General features: G+C 38.7%; 1 protein-coding gene across 2 annotated transcripts in view; it reads left to right on the top strand.

The window, feature by feature from the left end:
- LOC124612475 (band 3 anion transport protein) overlaps positions 1-18,451 on the top strand; it is an 860,143-nt gene that overhangs the window by 702,721 nt on the left and 138,971 nt on the right. For both annotated transcript variants that reach the window (XM_047140708.1, XM_047140709.1), the window contains one exon: positions 7,699-7,904. In XM_047140708.1, coding sequence (XP_046996664.1) covers positions 7,699-7,904 — 206 coding nt within the window. The remainder of the gene's footprint in view (positions 1-7,698; positions 7,905-18,451) is intronic.

Below are 18,451 nucleotides of genomic sequence, written 5' to 3'. Positions count from 1 at the left end.
CTGCAATATTAGATATAACCCTACCATAGGGCTGAAGAGCAGCATTGATTGTTCCGGCAGTGACCTCGAATGGCAGTTCGAAAACTCTCACTGTTCGAATGCCTAGCCCAGCATGGGAAACACGAACGTCACTAACGGTTCTGTCTGCATGATTAAATTTAATTTTGTTACCACACTTGTCAACTATCGAGGAGCACAAATTAGAGGAAATCAATTTCAAAAAGACAGAATTGGAAACAAAAGAAAGATGAACGCCAATAATTTCGTCTGCTGTGATCTTAACTATTACTGAAAGCCACTCTTTGATCTTAAAAGCCTTTGGTCTTTTACAGGTCCAATCAAAAGTGAATCTATCCGTATCTCTTCTTTCACAGTTAATTTTGTTCATTTTCCAGAATGAGATTTTCACTCTGCACCGGAGTGTGCGCTGATATGAAACTTCTGGCAGATTAAAACTATGTGCCCGACCGAGACTCGAACTCGGGACCTTTGCCTTTCGTGGGCAAGTGCTCTACCATCTGAGCTACCGAAGCACGACTCATGCCTGGTACTCACAGCTTTACTTCTGCCAGTTGGGCACACAGTTTTAATCTGCCAGGAAGTTTGTTCATTTTGTCATTTTAAATCACTGAAAGATGCAAAGTAAACAAAGCGCTCTACTGACCTTTGTAACAGCCACACAGCCGCTGTTTACGCCAGCCCTCCTAGTGCTGCCGCCACATGTCCGTCCAGCTCGGTGGCCGAGCAGCAAATTGACCACTCAGCTACCGGGGGCGGACAAACAAACATGTGATTCCACATTCAATATCTCCTGTTAGCTGTGTTTGGTATGGGTTTCACACACTTGAGCAATATTCTAGAATGGCTTGCAAGAGTGATTCTTTAAGCAATCTCCTTTGTAGACTGATTGGACTTCTCCAGTATTCTACCAGTAAACTAAAGTCTGCCACCTGCTTTACCTACACTGATATTAGAGTTACAGGATACTCTGCATTTTAATTGTCGGCAATGGACAATTTTACATTTCTGAACATTTTAAGTAAGTTGCCAATCTTTGCACTACTTTGAAATCTTATCAAGATCTGATTGAATATTTATGCAGCTTCTTTCAGACAGTATGTCATTATAGATAACTGCATCATTTGCAAGAAGTGTGAGGTTACTATTAATAATGTCTGCATTATACATCATGAACAACAGTATCTTCAACACACTTCCCTGGGGCACACCTGAAGTTATTTCTACAGCTGTCAATGACTTTCTGTACAAAATAATATTCTGCATAATCCCTACCAAAAAATCCTCAATCCAGTGACAAATTTCACTTGATATCCTACGTGATTGTACTTTCGATAACATGCGTAGGTGTGGTACTGAGTCAAATGCTGTTTGGACTGACTGCCTTGATCCAGAGCTTTCGGTGTCAAGCATACTAGAGGGCAGTTTTGTGGATCACTTCTACTACGCTTCTCATAAATGGGTGTAACCCGTGCTTTCCTCCAAGTAATGGGTAAGGGTTTTTTTTTTTAAGGGATCTGAGATAGATTGTAATTAAAAGAGGACCTAACTCAGCTGCAAATTCAGTATAGAATCCCATCAGGCCATGATGCTTTGTTCAATTTTGAAGATTTCAGCTGTTTTTTGACAACACTAACACATATTTCACTCACATTGTCAGTGGTAAAAGGATTGAATTGAGACAATTCTCTTGGGTCCCTTTGTTAAAGAACATTTGAAAGTAGGGTTCAGAATTCCAGCTTTTGGTTTACTACCCTCAATTTCAGTTACTGTCTTGTTCTCGAGTGATTGGACACTAATTTTGCTGCCAGCCTTTACATATGACCTGAATTTCTTTGAAATGTATTCGCAATTGCTAATATGGACCACCAGCAGCTGCATAATGAAAGGACAGCAACGAAAATTTGTGCTGGACCGATACTCAAACCAGAATTTCTTGCTTATTGTGTGTGGTCGCCTTACCATTAGGCTATCTGAGCACTACTCACAAACAGACCCAAACTTCCATATATTGTCAACCCTTTGTCTACAACCTGTACTCATACACTGGGTTTTGTGAAAGAGTTTTTGACAACATTTTGCTCTGGTACTTATTGAAGGCTTAGCGCATTGCTCCCTTGACAGCTAGATGCATTTCATTCATTATCTCTCTATCTTTAGACCTATGCTTTGTTTTATACCTGTCATACAGTAGTATCTGTTTCTTTAGAAGTTTCTTTACAGTGACTCTATACCATGGATTGTCCCTTCCATTACGAATTGTTCTACTGGGTACATTTTATCCAGTGCAGGGTCAACTATTCTTTTAAACTTGAGCCATAGGTCCTCTATATAATCCTGTCCCGTGCTGAAAATTTCAAGTTCCTCATTGGGATATGACTCCACTGCTTTTTTATCTAGTTAACTACACTTATTTATCTTTCTGCTTGTTTTAGTTGTGCTTTGTGCGTTTGTAATCAGATTTGCCACAACTGTGTCATGATCACTGACACTAGTTTTGACATAGACATCCTCAAATAGTTCAGGTCTATTTGTTGCTATTGGATTTAATATATTTCTATCATCAGTGGGGTTCTGAACTACCTGTTGTAGGTAGTTTTCAGAGAGTGGAGTGGAGTGAAGTGGAGATTACGAGGAAGGATTGAATTGTTTGGGGGAAGAGACCAAACAGCGAGGTCATCGGTCTCATCGGATTAGGGAAGGATGGGGAAGGAAGTCGGCCGTGCCCTTTCAAAGGAACCATCCCAGCATTTGCCTGGAGCGATTTAGGGAAATCACGGAAAACCTAAATCAGGATGGCCGGACGTGGGATTGAACCGTCGTCCTCCTGAATACGAGTCCAGTGTGCTACCACTGTGCCACCTCGCTCGGTAGTTTTCAGAGAAGTTACGTAAATGCTCTGCTTGAAGTTCTGAGAACAACAGCAGCTAAATGATATAGAAAGAGGAAGTGTTGTTGTTCCCCCCCCCCTCTCTCCAAAGAAGCTGTTTTTCTTCAAACATATGTAAGGTAATCTAGAAGTAATTACCATAATTATCAGTTTTAGCAGATTACCGCTTATAATTGTTGTTAGTATACTTTTCAGAAGTAACCAGCAGTGGTTGCTTCTGCCTGTTAATGTATAACTTGTTTTAGCATCTCATAATGATGTAGCTAATCCCCAAAATGATTTATTTAAATTACACTGGTGACAGGAGCCTACAAAAATACATAACTTGACTTGTTGCATGTTACTGAATCCTCTTTTCTTTGTTGCAATTTGTGAAGCATGGTGTGTAAATGAATTAATGAATTTATAAGTACAAAAAATATATACAATGCTTTACTTAAGAATCAGATCATCTCCTTCTGTAAATATGATTGGTATAGAAGGAACTTAAATAAATGGAAATCATGTTAGGTACAAAAGAAGAGAATAATTTACTTCAAATCATTTGTATGAGGTCTGCTCTAAAAATTCCAGAATATTCATAATTTTGCACCAGTGGTGTGTTGGAGCGAATTGCAGTTGGCATCCTGCTCACATCTGTGTTTTATGTGTAACTGCTGGAAGTTTCGTTGTTGTATGTCTGTTAGTTATTGTTCAGTGCTGTATTGAGTAGAACATAGTGTCACATAGTTTGCGAATTTTGTGACAGGAGCTAAGCACTTGCATTACATTTTGCATGAAACTCAAGAAAATCTTTATAGAGACACACCGAATGGTCTAAGAAGCCTATGGAGATGAGTGCTTAAGCTGTACTTGCTATTATGAATAGTTCACACAGTTTAAAAATGGCAGGACAGAAGATAAAGATTACCCTCATTCAGGATGCCCTTCGACACCTACCGACAATGCTCATGTCTGTAATGTCAACGAAATTGTGCATGCAATTGAAGACTAACCGACATTTCAGTTGTTTCATGTCATGAAATCCTGACACAACATTTATAATGCATTGTGTTGTTGCCAAGTTTGCCCCACGGCTCATGAGTCAAGACCAGAAAGACCTTGGCCACACAATCTGTGAGCAGCTTCTGGATCACATAAATGAGATTGGGATGTTCCTTAAGAGAATCATGCCTGGTGATGACACATGGGTCTATGGTTATGATGTTGAGACCATGGTTCTGTCTTCACAATGGGTTGGGAAAGGAGATAAAAGACAGACAGTGCTTCACGCGATCCAGCAAGAGGCATACCAAGACTGCTTCTGGAAATGGAAATAGCATTGGGAGCAGTGTATCAATTGTGGAGGTTGAAGGATACCATGCAGAATAAGTAAAAGGTAAATGTAGAAAAATTTCGTGGGCAAAGGTCCAGAATTTTTTGAACATACCTTATATGTAGGTTCTTAACTGAATATAGTGTATTTCAGTGTTTCCCGATTGCAACTCTGCTGTACAATTTAATGATGATGGTGTACACTTCAGTGAAATATTCCAGAGGTAATACAGCCACCCACTCCAATCTCCATTGGGAAATACTCAGGAGTACATTGGCACCAGAAAAAAAGATAAAAAGATGAAGAGGCTTACACAAGCTAGACTAGTATGGAGAGCTATTTCTAAAACTACATTTGATTTGCTATTTATCACAATGTTAGTACCATATGCAAATAAAACAAACTTAGTACCTGGTGATATTCCTGTTGAATGGTCACTAATACATACAAGGAAGAAAAGGGCTGCAAGCTTGAACCTTGTGGAATGTTACTTGTAATTTGATACCATTCAGATGGAGACTGTAGTATAGGACTTTTACATATTGACACCCTTTGTCTTCTTTTACATGAGTATGACTTCAATAATTTCACAGAATTTCATGAGATACTGTAACATTCTAGTTTACTTAAAAGTATGTTGCAGTATACTCAGTTCAGTGCATTTTCTACATCAAAGAATATACTAGCATCTGGTATTTTATTGTGTAGTCAATTAAGTACTCTTTCAGTGTATATGTAAATAGTTTCATGAGTACCAGAACTGTTTAGAAATCCAAATTGTGATTTCAACAATTTGTTATCTGTAGCCAGATGGCTAAGAAGATGTATATGTATTAACTTTTCTAAAGTTTTAAGAATGCTGGCAGAAGTGAAACTGGCTGTAGGTTTGAGGGGATTTCCTTATTCATATACTGCACCCATTCTGAAAATTTGATTGATAAATGAAAGTTTACAAAAATAACCTAAGAAGCTAGTAAACTCGGAACAACTCTCTTGAATAATGTTAATGATATTTTATTGTAACCGCAACATTTTTTAAAATTTATAGCTAAGATTTTGTGGTAGTCATTAGTTCTTGTGGTGTAGTGAAGACCATATTAATGTCACTAAAGTTTTTTGTGAAGTTTGGTCTCAGGTATTCCAGGACAACATTTACTGAGCCTGTCAATGTTGTCTTATGGGTTACCAATATAAAGTGCCTATTAAAGAGCTGTGAAACACTACAAACTTATGAACATCTGCTACCAAATGATCACTGCTCCTATTCATCTCTAATTCTGCCACCCAGCTTCTGTGTTGTATTCCACATTATCTTTATTTTATTACCTTTGTGGCTGTGCTCTTCTCATAAAGTGTGTAATCTGCTTTTTGGATTACTTTCTACAAAAATCTACAATATTCCTTTTAATAAGGTACAGTTTCAACATTAGGGCTGTTCTTCAAAGACAGATAGTTTCCCTTCTTTTTCTACAAGGTAATTTTATTATCTTGAGCAATTCATTATTGAGCCAAATGATGCATTTTATTACATTTCTACAAATACAGCTGCAATGAAAACATGAGTTTTATACAACTCAAATTCTTGTTGTAAATAGTGTTAAAAGCTGACTTATACTTTTATACAAAAATTGATTACATAAAAAAAAATACAGAAAGGACAGGTCACTACTCATCATATAGAGGAGACACAGAGTTGCAGACAGGCACAACAAAATTTAAGCATTCAGCCAAAAGACCTTCTTTGAGAATGGGAAACACAAACACATTCACACAAGCACAGCTCACATACACATGATCACTTGTAAGATTTTCCATTCAAAATTCATGAAATAATAAACATTGTAATGATTGCAAAAAACTATCTTAAAAAAATGAAAAGGGTAGCTCTGCCTGACTATTAGTAATGGTAATGAATCCAAACACCATTTTAAGTCACTTTTCATGTATTGCTCCGAATTTCATCAGACAAAGAAAAATATTATTTTACATATTTCTGGCAACAACCTATACAGACTACCTGCCTAATCATGGCTAAATCTATACTCCCATGGTGGGTGCTGCCACAGCAGTATAAATAACATACAAAAATTAGCGCATTTCACAGTATTGTTTAAATGATGCATTTTTAATTTATAATTAAAAGTTACAAATGTTTGACAGTTTGAACACAGGATTTGTTATTGTATTGTCATAATATTTTTGTTGTTCTGTCCTGGACTTTCCATTGTTTGATTTTGCTCCACAGATTTTCTTCCATCCTCCAAATCAGTGCTGCTTTCCTTTGTTGCTATTCTCTAAAGCATTACTCGCTTCTGTGTCTGTCCTTTTCTTTCTCTTCTTTTCTGTGTTTTATCTGTCACCTTCCAAACTGGTGCAGCATCTCATATCCTACATTATTTCCACTGATATAATTGTTCATAGGCCTTCATATTCATCACACTTTGTCCCTTACTGTCATGTATTTTTGCTTGTTATTTTCCATACCTTCCAGTGCCACACAGAATTGTTGAATCTAGACTTTCAGATTGATCACACTTCCTCCCTCACTGTCACATACCTTCACTCGTTATTTTCTGTACCTTCCATGGCCATGAAAACTTGTTGAATCTCGACCTTATCAACCTCTCCTCTCTCTCTCTCTCTCTCTTTCTCTCTCTCTCTCTCTCTCTTCCCTTATTGTAGCACCACACACTAACCTTATCCAATCCATTTACATCTGCTGCCCCTGCTCCCCTTTTCATATATATCCACCCACTGACCTGCATCCCACTATTATCATCTTTTTATTTATTTTCCTCTTTTATGTCACTGTGTTTTCACATGAATTTTAGTTAGTTTTACCTGACACTATTGGCCCTACTCCATCATACTTCATCCATTCCATGCTTTTTGAAAAAAGACTGTTGCTGTCCACAGTCTGGCCACAGCAACCAAAGTCTGTGGTCACGTATATGTGAGTTGTGCTTGTGTGAATGTATGTCTGTATTTCCAAAGAAGGTGTTTTGAGTGAAAGCTTAATGATATTGTAGTCTTTTCTTTGTGCCTGTCTGCGACTCAGCATCTCCTCTGTTTGGTGGGTGGAAATCTATCCTTTTCATAATACTGTTGTTATTTCATCCTGGACTTTCCATTGTTTGGTGTACATAAATGTGTGATGTATCTCAATATTATACTGAATGTTAAAAATATACAGGGTGATTCTTATTAATGTTTAAACACCTCTGAAGTGAAGTAGATGAAGCCAAGACAAGTAATTTTTAACATTTAAACACCTCTAAAGTGAAGTAGATGAAGCCGAGACAAGTAATTTAATATAAGACACATGATGTCACAAATGTCAGGAAATACTCCAAAAGTGGATGGCAAATGTTGAACATGTGAAGTGCTTGATGAACTGAGAGAAGCAGAGGATAAGCCATGCTTGCATTAAGAACGGTGATGGACAAGACTGCCACATCTATTTATCATTCCACAGGTGTTGTGCTACTTGATCTTGAGGAGAGAGATCTCCCTGGAGTAGCTTACAGAGTTGTTGAACAAATGGTGATTGATGAACTGATAGAAGCAGAGGATAAGCCAACCGTGATGCGTGCACTGCTGCTAAGGCATCGCCATGTGAATGATCATGACAAGTTTCGTTTTGGGATGAAGAGGACTTTCTCCAGCTACACAAGTTTACAGGTGAGTTTCCTTGTTTCCTTAATTTCCTTTGTAAATGTCTCCTCTTGCTGTACAATGTATCTATTTGCTCCATGAATCATTTTGTAGCCACACTTTTAATGCGTGTCTCTCAAATCTTTGACATCATCAGTCAGTTTAACTGAGAAACCGAGATACCATATTATTAGTGTATAAAAATGCTCACATCTCATTTTCATCCTGTGTCATAAATGAGATAATTCTGTTGAGTTTCACAAACACCTACTTTCAAATCACTGAAGAGTTGTAAGTAGTTAATTAGATGGACAGATTGTTCCAAAGGGCAAAATATCTTTGTAGTGACTTACTTTGTAGTGGCAATTCCATCACTTCTGTCCAGCAGAGTATAAAGAAGTAAGAGAGTTGTGTTTATGCAGCTGGCAAGACAGATCTGTGAAAGGAAAGTGGGAATGTGTTCTATAATACATTTTTTGTTGATTGTCTCCATATAATCAGGAGAGAAGTGTCTTGTACAGAGTGAAACTGTTTTGTAGTAAATATAATGTTGTTAATACAATTGATAAAGTATATTGTAATAATAATATTTATCACAGGATCAAAAAGTTTTGTTATTGCAGAGATTGAAAGAGCTACTTTCTTATTTAGTGTGATGATGTCAGAAAGTTGTATGATGATGTAACTGAAGACTGTAAATATAAACTTCATTTGAGCAAAGTGAAATAATAGTAGAGATAAAATATAAATTTTGAGAGTGAGGTTGACAAAGATTTGTTATCTGGATGAAGCTATAATTAGTTAGCATAATCAAGACATACATCAAAGTGTTCCTTGATACCTGACAAAGCCATACAAGTATGTGATGACATAAATATGTGGTTCAAGTGTGACTAGTTATATAAGATTATGTACTACACCACAACCGTTAAATAGCTTTTTATATTTACCTAAAACAGAAGCTGAATTGTACACCACCTGCAGCCTCATAAATTTGTCTCTAAAGGCAGATATCCAAATTAAATAAAAATAGGCTACATTATTCAGTTGCATAGAGTTGATACTAACCCCCAATAATGACTACAGTTAAGGGAGCCAAAGTATTCTAGCATTGTGGCCTAAGAAAGTTACACACTCAGCAGAATGAAAATTTGTTTTAAGTTAACACGGTGCACAACACTGAGATTCAGTGATGTTATTTTCTCTTTCACAGGCAGTGTACTGCCGATTTTAGTGTGTGAGCACATCTCATGGACCATCTCAAAGCTTCCTCTCTATATCTTACAAACCTTGGATATTCTTCCAAGTTCTTGGCTGAAAGGCTGTAACAGAGAGATCAACTTAATCGTAGCCTTAGGAATTTTACTAAGTTGACACATTTAGTAGTATATATGCCACGATGAACGTTTGTAAAAAGCAGAAATTGTGTGTTTGCTTAAGACCTGAACCTGTATACCAGTCCTTCATCGGCAGCGACATTCCAAAACCATGTCAAACAACCCTAAGTATTTCACACTGTTTTATTTGCACAGCAGATCAGAGAGAAATAAAACATACATTTTTCTGGACAGTTGTGTTATATTCGTGTTATTCGAGTTAATTGTTAAATTGTATAGCAACAATATGTTTATTCATTATTAAACTGACTAGAGGATTAACTTCAATTTTTTTAAAAATTACAGGCATTAAATACAAGTTATAGAACACGATGAAATAAATCATTAACATGTGTATTGATTTCTATAGCTGCCATACTCTTCTACTTCAGTAACTAAAGTCTTCTACTTCAGTGACTAAATATTAGTGATTTATCTAAACCATAAGATTGATTTTTAGCTTTGGAGAACTTTTGCTAGAATTTTACAATTTGTTATCAGAAAAACTTAAGTAATTTATGTGTTTATTGTGTGCATTTCCTGCCAACTAAAACACTGAGATTTCTTTTCTTATATTGGGAGATATTTGTCATTTCCTTCTCAAAGATACATTATTTCACCTCACAATGAATGTTTTTAATATTCCTTAATTCAATGCAATTGAAAAGATTCTTCCCTACAACAATTTGTTCTGTAGAAGACTGTCCTTTCTACTTACAGGTCTATAATTATTTCACTGGATTATTGTTCATATTCTTTAACTTTATCTTCTCTAACAAACAGCATATACAGGGGTTGGACAAAAATATGGAAACACCAAAAACACAAGACTTCACCATGCCAAATATGGTGTCGGAAACCTGTTGGCATTCTAGTCATGTTGTAACAGATAAATACAGGTTCTGTATGGTTTTCTAGGGTATCTTACACCATTCTTCCTGAAAAATAGTGGCAAATTCAAGTAACAATGATGCAGATGGATAGTGATTATGCACCCATCACTTCCAAGTAGACCACGAAGGCTGATTAACATTGAGATATGGTGACTTTGGTGACCAGGGGAGATGTGGCAGCTCATCCTCACGCTCACAAAACAATGCCTGGGTAACACACATTGTGTGATCAGGTGCCCTGTCATCTTGGAACACAGGGTTATCATTGGGGAACAAACATTGTACCACAGGATCGACTTGATCAGCAAAAATGGTCACATAATCCTTGGCAGTAAAGCGATCTTGCAGCATCACCATGGTGTTCATGGAATACCATGATATGGCTGCCCAAATCTTCTCTGAATCTATGCCATGTTTCACTCTTGGGATGTAAACTCAACCAGAAGTTAGAAATAGTGTGAAACAGGACACATTCACCCAAATGACACTTTCCATAGCCCAGGTTTTGTCGCTTCAGTACCATGTATTCCTGTTATGGAGATTTGCATCACTGTTGTGTGGTTTTGAAAGTCTAGCTCACCCTGCAATTCCATGCTTATGGAGCTCTCTTCATGTTGGTTTGGTGCTGATAGGTTTTGTGAGTGTGACATTCAGTTCTACAATGACTTTTGCAGCCGTTGTCCTCTTCTTTTTCATCACAGCTCTTATCAATGACCATATGTCATGATCAGTCAACACACAATTTCGCCTGTATTTTGACTTAGTGGATGATGGTTTTCCGCTTTCCCTGAATTCAGATCTCCTCCTTGGAATAAGGTTTTACATTGACAGTATGTGGTTAAGTCAGAGAGTTGGACTTGAATGGCACAGTAACTGTTTGTTACTGATGATCCAAGAAGTGTCAAAGTTTATTCCTGAATTCACTTTGGAATGAAAAAGTTAATGACACCAAGCATTATGACGGCCAGTACCATAGTCCACACATGTCCCTGGTGAAGATATTATGACCACCAGTACCATAGTCCACACATGTCCCTGGCACAGAGATCACATCTTGCCAAGCCTGGTGACAGCACTGGTTGCCTCATGTAGAGGAGATTCCTGGCTGAAATAAGGCACTGAAGAACCTGCTGGTTCCTTAGCAAGACTGTGATTGATGAACCACTACTGTGGTCAGCCTATGGACCAGAGAGCTCATTAGGAATGAACTGCATGGTACAATGGTACAGTCTGGATGCCAGCCTAAATACCATGAAGGTGCCAGAATACAGCCAGATCTGTTTGAGGCCATGTGACCCTGCCGCAGAGACAAGTAGGTCCATGGGGCCAGTGATCTTTTGTGGTGATCACGATGCCACCTGCTGGCCCAGTGGACACATTTGTCTGCTGTAGTGTTCCTTTCAGCTTTGCTGTGTGGCCACCTGCTTGACACTGGTTACTTTGCAAGAGTGCGAATGGTCCTGAAAAAGCATACACCCCATCCCTCCCCCCTGGTGAATGAAAGGGTGTGGCATATCTCAATGTCCCAGGAGTCAGTGTCAATTAATGTGGACACCTAGATTGTGGGAGGGCTGATGTCATTGGCACCTGGAGGCTGCATAGCCTGTTGCAGTGGTGGCTTGAGGTTGCTGTCAATGGTCCTTGGTGCTGAGGTGTCTTGACACTCCAACAAAAAACTTTGTGAAATATTTCCAGTCGGGGGTCGATACACTGCAAGAACGCATCTAGTTGATATGTGTTACAACTGCCAGCACCCATTGCTGGTGGCCCTTGGAGAAGACGAGTACCCAGCCCTCATCCTGTAAGGAGTATCAGTGGCAGTTCCATTACCAGGAAGGTAATTGAAGGGCAGTTGGGTGAATAATCAAGAGCTGTGATTGATTGGGCCTACCATGCAGTCTTCATGTGGACTAGTCCCATCTTGTGGAGATGAGCAGTAGGAGAGTAAGAACAATGTGACTGCCTCATCCAACGCAAGATGCTCATGCAGCTTGGCTATTTGTGTCTGGAATATGAGGATGAATGTCTCCACAAGGCCACTGAATGCTGGATGGAAGGGTATTGTATGCATCCAGGCAGTGCCATGTCCAAACAAAAAGTGCCAAATTAAGTGAGTGTATAAACAGGGAAGCATTATCTGTCACCATAGTTTCTGAAAATATTGTGATGGAAAAAATGTGAGCCAGTACTTGAATTGTTTTCGCCAAGAATGTTAAGGACATTCAAAACACTTATGGAAATCACTGCTTGCATCAGTGACACTTAACGAGGATAATGCTAAAAAGTGCCAGCGAAGTCTAAGTGGAGGAGAGACCATGGTGATAATGTGTCCAGCCAGGGAGAATATCACTGCACTGGCCGCCTGTTTGTTCCGACATGTGGTGCATGCTGCAGCCATTTTAGCAGTGTAATTGTCAATACCTTTCCCATATACATTTGGTGAGTCAGTGACCTTCTTGGAAGAGTGTCAAGATGTGTTGTCTGAGGGTTTTTGGCATCACTACTCAGGTGCAACCATTGTCCCCCTGAAGCAATAGAATGCCATTGAGAGCTGATAGTTTTTATAATACCAGTATGCTTGCTCTTGCGCGTGGTCCACTCATTTGTGATTCACTGACCAACCATGGTCCACTAATCAAATTACTTTCTGAATGACTGGGCCATCTAAATATTGGTGGACAATGACTACCAAATCCAGACATAAGTTCATCACCACTATTTATGCTTTAGTATCTTTGTTGGGAGCACACCTCTGGCACCAAGATGAACTCCAGGTCTTGTCCAAGGAGCAGTCTTGAGAGGAGATCAGCATTGATGTACTGCACCATGAACCTATACCGAATGTCGTAGATATACCCTTACTAGGACAATGCTGACTGCTAGATATGACGTGCTGTTCTGGTTTCGAATATTGCAATAGCCAAGACTTCCTTCTCTATTTAGCTGTAATTATGTTGCGCTTGTGTCAGTGCCTTGGAGAATCCTCAGTAGAGCATTCCACCATATCAACCTCTTGGAACAGCACCACTCCCAAACCATAGTACAATGCATCTGCCACCACAGTTAAGGGACTGGAAGAGCCATAGGCAGTGCAACATACTGAATGAGGAAGAGCTTGTTTGAGGTCCTGGACAACTTCGTTACATGAAGAAGTCTAATTGTACTTTTTTTGCAGTAGCTGATGGAAAAGTTCTGTGACGGCTGCTGTGTAAGAAATGAATTTTTATAGTAGTTGAATTGTCCAAGAACACATTTTAGTTGTTTAGTGTCATTGGGGACTGGGAGGGCCCGGACGGCCTGGATGTAGTGTGATGTGGGCCGCATCCTGATGCATTGAACATATGTCTGAAATATTCTACTTGTGGTACAAGAAACAGTATTTGTAGCATTTGTCCACATTACACTTGAGATTGCCAGTTGAGCACATCAGATAATGAGTCAACGTTGGCGGCTAAATATTGAGCATTTTTACCAGACACTGTAATTTCATCTAAGTGATTGGCAATCCTCAGCAGCTCTAATGTGTGTTCTAAAGAGTGTTGATAGGTAGCCAGTGCAATAGCAATGCTAAAGGGGAACCAATTACACCAGAGAAATCAAAATGGAGCATTGACGAACAAGACTTTTTTGACGCAGTGGGAGTTGGAAATATGTGTCGTGCAAATAAATTTTTGCAAAGATCTCACTGCCCATGAGGGGCACCATAATGTCTTCTATTATAGGTACACAGTAGACATCAATTAAGGACTAACCATTAATCAGGGGTTTTGAAGTCTCTACAAATCTTTAGCGAACCTTCCGTTTTGCCATAATGATGATGGGAGTGGCCCACTAACTGTTGAGGACTGGGGCCCTCATCCTGCAGGCTTTGGAGCTCACTCTGAAACTTATCCTGGAGTGCAAAAGGAACATGGAGTGCTTTGAAAAAGCAGGGCATAGCCAAGGGGAGGAGCATGACTTGTGCCTCAAATCCTGTGAAGCCGGCAGAGGGATGTGGATAAACTAATCCAAATGTCCACAGTGCGGACACCATGTCTTGGCAAAGCCTGGTCACAACATTGAGTGCTCCATGGAGAGCATCGAAGATCGTCCTGGTTGCTTTGCAAGAGTGATTGAAGAACTGCCACTGCGGTTGGTGCCTGGCCCAGAAAGCTCATTTAGAAATAAGCTCTTTAGCCTAGCCTGGGCACCAGCCTAAATACCAGTAAAGCAGCAAGGTACAGCTGAGTCTATTTGAGGCCACATGACCCTGCAGAGGCAGTAGGTTTGTGGGGCCAGTGATCTCTTGTGATGATATTGTTGCCACGTGCTGGCTCGGTGGACATGTTTACCTTCTGGCTGTCATCTACCAGAGTGACCCCTGGTGCTCTGCTGTATAGTTCACCTGCTTGACTCTGAAGTTTGACTGGTTGCTATCGGAGAAGACAAATTTCCCCAACGTAGCACTTCTGACTGCGACTGGCACTTACAATGCGGTGGGGGCATTGTGTTGTTCTTGGTCAAATACAACAATGCAACCTGTAGGCTGCATTTATGTTAAAACATGTATTTCTCTCACAGTTTTTCCATATTTTTGTCCAACTTCTGAATATGTAGAAGAGTTGTCATAATCATCAACAAAGATACATATTTAAAAACGGGTTCATGAAAGCAATGTTCAGGTAATTTTGTAAGATCTTTTCACATGATAAATGTAGTTTATAACTTCTAGTGCTACTGATAATGCTTGACTCAGTTTCATGTAAGTCTATCAGATAACCAGAATGTCTATTTCTCTCTGTATGTTTAGTGCCCTCCACCGAAACACTCCAAGATGTTCCTTCATCTTATATGGTTTCTTAGCAGCTGATGCTTTTACATGTTTCCCATTGTTGCTCTTGGAATACCTTACTTATTGTCAGTGTGATTTCTGGTATTACCTTGAATGTTCTTGTATATTACAACAATTCTCTTACTGTAGTAATTTCAGTTTTGACAGTCATAAAGCTTTTGGCGTGGAACTTATAAAAAAAGAGAAAGTATCTGATGATTAGAATCCAAGTAAATAAAAAATTGCAAGAACATCATTTCTCTCTCCACGAAACACCTGCAAATCACTAGTGATTCATATGTTACTACCCTGACAGCCTAAATAACAACTGGTTCCTTTTCAAAATCTATCCATAAATGTGCACAATATATACTCTGCTGGCCATTAAAATAGTAACACCAGAAAAGAGAGAAATTAATGAAACTTTTCTTATTATGGATATATAGTATGACGGGAAGAATACAGGAGTGATTTGGGAATGACCAGGATGCAAAATTTTGTACAAAGACCTGCCGTCTCTGGCATCAGCTGTGGTTCTAACCTAGCTGGGCATCAAGTTGAATTGATCTTGTGACCAGATGTTTTCAATGGGTAAAATATCTGGAGATCATGCTGGTCAAGGTAACAGTCTGACATCCTCTGTATCAAGGTAAATCTGGATACCATGGGAAATGTGTGACCTTGTGTTATCTAGTTTAAAAATTACATCACAGAGACCTAAAAGACAGGGAACAGCCACTGGCCTTAACAAAATGTAATGACAGCTGTCCAGATTGGAGCCTAAGGTGATTATGTTGTTGCCCTCCAGACTATCAAGCTAGCTGCTGGGCCTGTGACAGGTGCTGATTGTGACGGATGCAATCTGGCAAGTTCACATAACTGGGACTCATCTGAAAAGACAACATGGTGCCACTTTTCTGTCCATTGTTGCTGTTGGACACAGGACTAGCAACATACCTACCTTTTCTGCTGTGTCAAGGGAAGCTGAAAAAATGGTCGCTATGCTGACAGCTGATGATACTCCAAATGTCACCACACTAACCATGTGGATACTTAGCTTGCTACAAACAAACTCATTTCTTGACTCGTGGTACGTGACATGATCGAATGATTCTGCACAGTCAAGTGAACAATATGTGTCACTGAGATCAGGCATGGTGCTGAGTATTGCTTTCATGAGGCCATTGGTTCCATATTTGCTTGACAGTCATGGGATCCATAGCATTGCAAGCAGCAATATGTAGATTGATAAACCAGTCTTGATATTTCTAGATCATCCCACTGTAGAATTCATAAAAGTGTTGATAGATGTTTCTTTTTCTTACACAAGACATTACATGACCTTCAAACAACCAACATTTCATGGTGATTTCTGAAGGAGAAATCCAATGTGTAATCGTTCCTTATTTTCCGACTACAGTGAAACCCCTATTTCACATTATTGTGTGGTCCAGACTCAAATTGATGAAAATTCAGAATCAAGAAAAAGTTAAAACCCCTAAAATACAAGCAAAAACATATGTAATTGACATAAACAAATAACAATCATAATCCTCTCCAATAAAATCTGTATAAGTGAAGGAAATTAAATGTACAGTACAATGTTTATATAATAATTTGTGGTAATGAATTTCATCAGTTCTTAAAAAATCATAGATGTGTAACAGCAAGTAAAAACTTGTCAAAAAATTTAAATTGATATCTGGGTGAAAGGTAATCAAGCTCTTTTCTGACATGGTATGACCACATAACTACATTTTTTTATGTGTATAGACTGAAGCGACAAGTGAAAATTTGTATACCAACGCCGCAAATTGAAACCAGGTCTCTCGCTTACTAGGCAGGTGTGTTAGCCACTGAGCTACACTGGCACAGTGGTTCACACAACTGCACCTATTACTCTGGCATTCCTCCCTCCTCAATCCAAATTATCAGTGCTGCCCCAGTCCTCTTTAAACTCCCCTTTCACAAAAACAGAATTGCCACGGCTCACCATGTTATGGAAAAGCACCTCAGCATCGTCAAAACACACATTTTTTAGACATTTTTCCTTTGTGCTCACCCAGAAAAAAGCAGAAATTGGTGATCATGGTGAATTGAAATAAAAACTGTGAAGCCGTTGAAAGTCAGAATCTAACATGTGAGGGTGTGTGTTTTCCTTCCTAGCCAATGGCAGTGCATAGTACTCTGGTGACATGAGTGCAGTGCTCTCTAGTATACTGCTTGTAAACTTTTCCTTGTTCATTGTGCTTGGTGGTCAAAGTGGAGCGTTCTGCAGTATTGCATATGTGTGCTGTTTGCACTTCGAGCTTATTTCTTGCTGTAGTGTAAAAACAGTTTTGCAAAAGCACATATACACACACAAGTTTCCCTTCACATATGGTACTTATTTATACCAATAAATATGAAATAAAGTTATGTCTGCTGTGATTAAGGTGTTTCTCTATCCCAGAAGTCTGTTACATTTATAACACTCTGTCTGCCATCACAATGTATTAAACACCATTGAGGACTGCAACAAAGATGATGAAGCCATTGCACAAATGTTGACTGAACACGTCCTGTTAATTGTGGTGTCACACATAGCAAATGGAGTAGTAGCCTTCATTGGCTGCATTTGATAGAGGCATGACATGTTATGTTATGTTATGTTATGTGGTTTATTCATCTCATTACATACAATTTTCAAATCATTTGATTTGATGTACAGGAGACATGTCAAGGTTTACAAAAGAAACTTTTTTCACTTTTTTAAGAGAACTACAAAAGTTTACATTATATTTTACATTTCTAAGTTACAGCTACACATGTACATAAAATAATAAATGTATTACAATCCCTGTGTTCAGATTGTGAAGCTGTCCTCAATGAATTCATCGACAGAACAATAACACTTTTCCACCAGGAGAGTAAAGAGCAATCTTTTCAGTGAACCAATCTCCATTTTAAATATATTACTGCCTTTTATTTTATTGAAAATTTTTAACCCCATATACTCTGGCGTTTGGGCATAAAGTTTTAAACGATGTGTTGGAAGTTTGAAGTTATCTCTGTGGCGAGTGCTGTAGTTGTGGTCAAAACGGAAATTGTCTAGTGTATGTTGATTTCTATATAGGAACACCACCATCTCATATATGTAAAGTGAGGGGATAGATAGTACTTTTAAATTTTTTAACAGTGGTCGACAGGATTCCCGTTTTTTTGCAACACACATGTTTCTAATTACTTTCTTTTGTAATACTAGGAGCCTAGTGACATTTGCTGAATTTCCCCAGAAGATTATGCCATAACGAATAACTGACTCAAAGTAGCAGTGATAAACTATCTTTCTGGTATCTATGTTTGTGGCACCTGACAAAATACACATTGCAAATGCTAAGTTGTTCAGTTGATTTGCTAAGTAATCTATGTGTACCTTCCAATTTAAATTTTTGTCAAGATTTAGGCCTAAGAACTTCACGTGGTTTGCTTCTGTGATATCCTGATCATTGCAAG

The sequence above is a fragment of the Schistocerca americana genome, chromosome 4 (assembly GCF_021461395.2).
Source record: "Schistocerca americana isolate TAMUIC-IGC-003095 chromosome 4, iqSchAmer2.1, whole genome shotgun sequence".
Taxonomy (NCBI): Eukaryota; Metazoa; Arthropoda; class Insecta; order Orthoptera; family Acrididae; genus Schistocerca; species Schistocerca americana.
The sequence above is the reverse complement of the archived record's forward strand: the minus strand, read 5'-3'. Positions and strand labels throughout refer to the sequence as shown.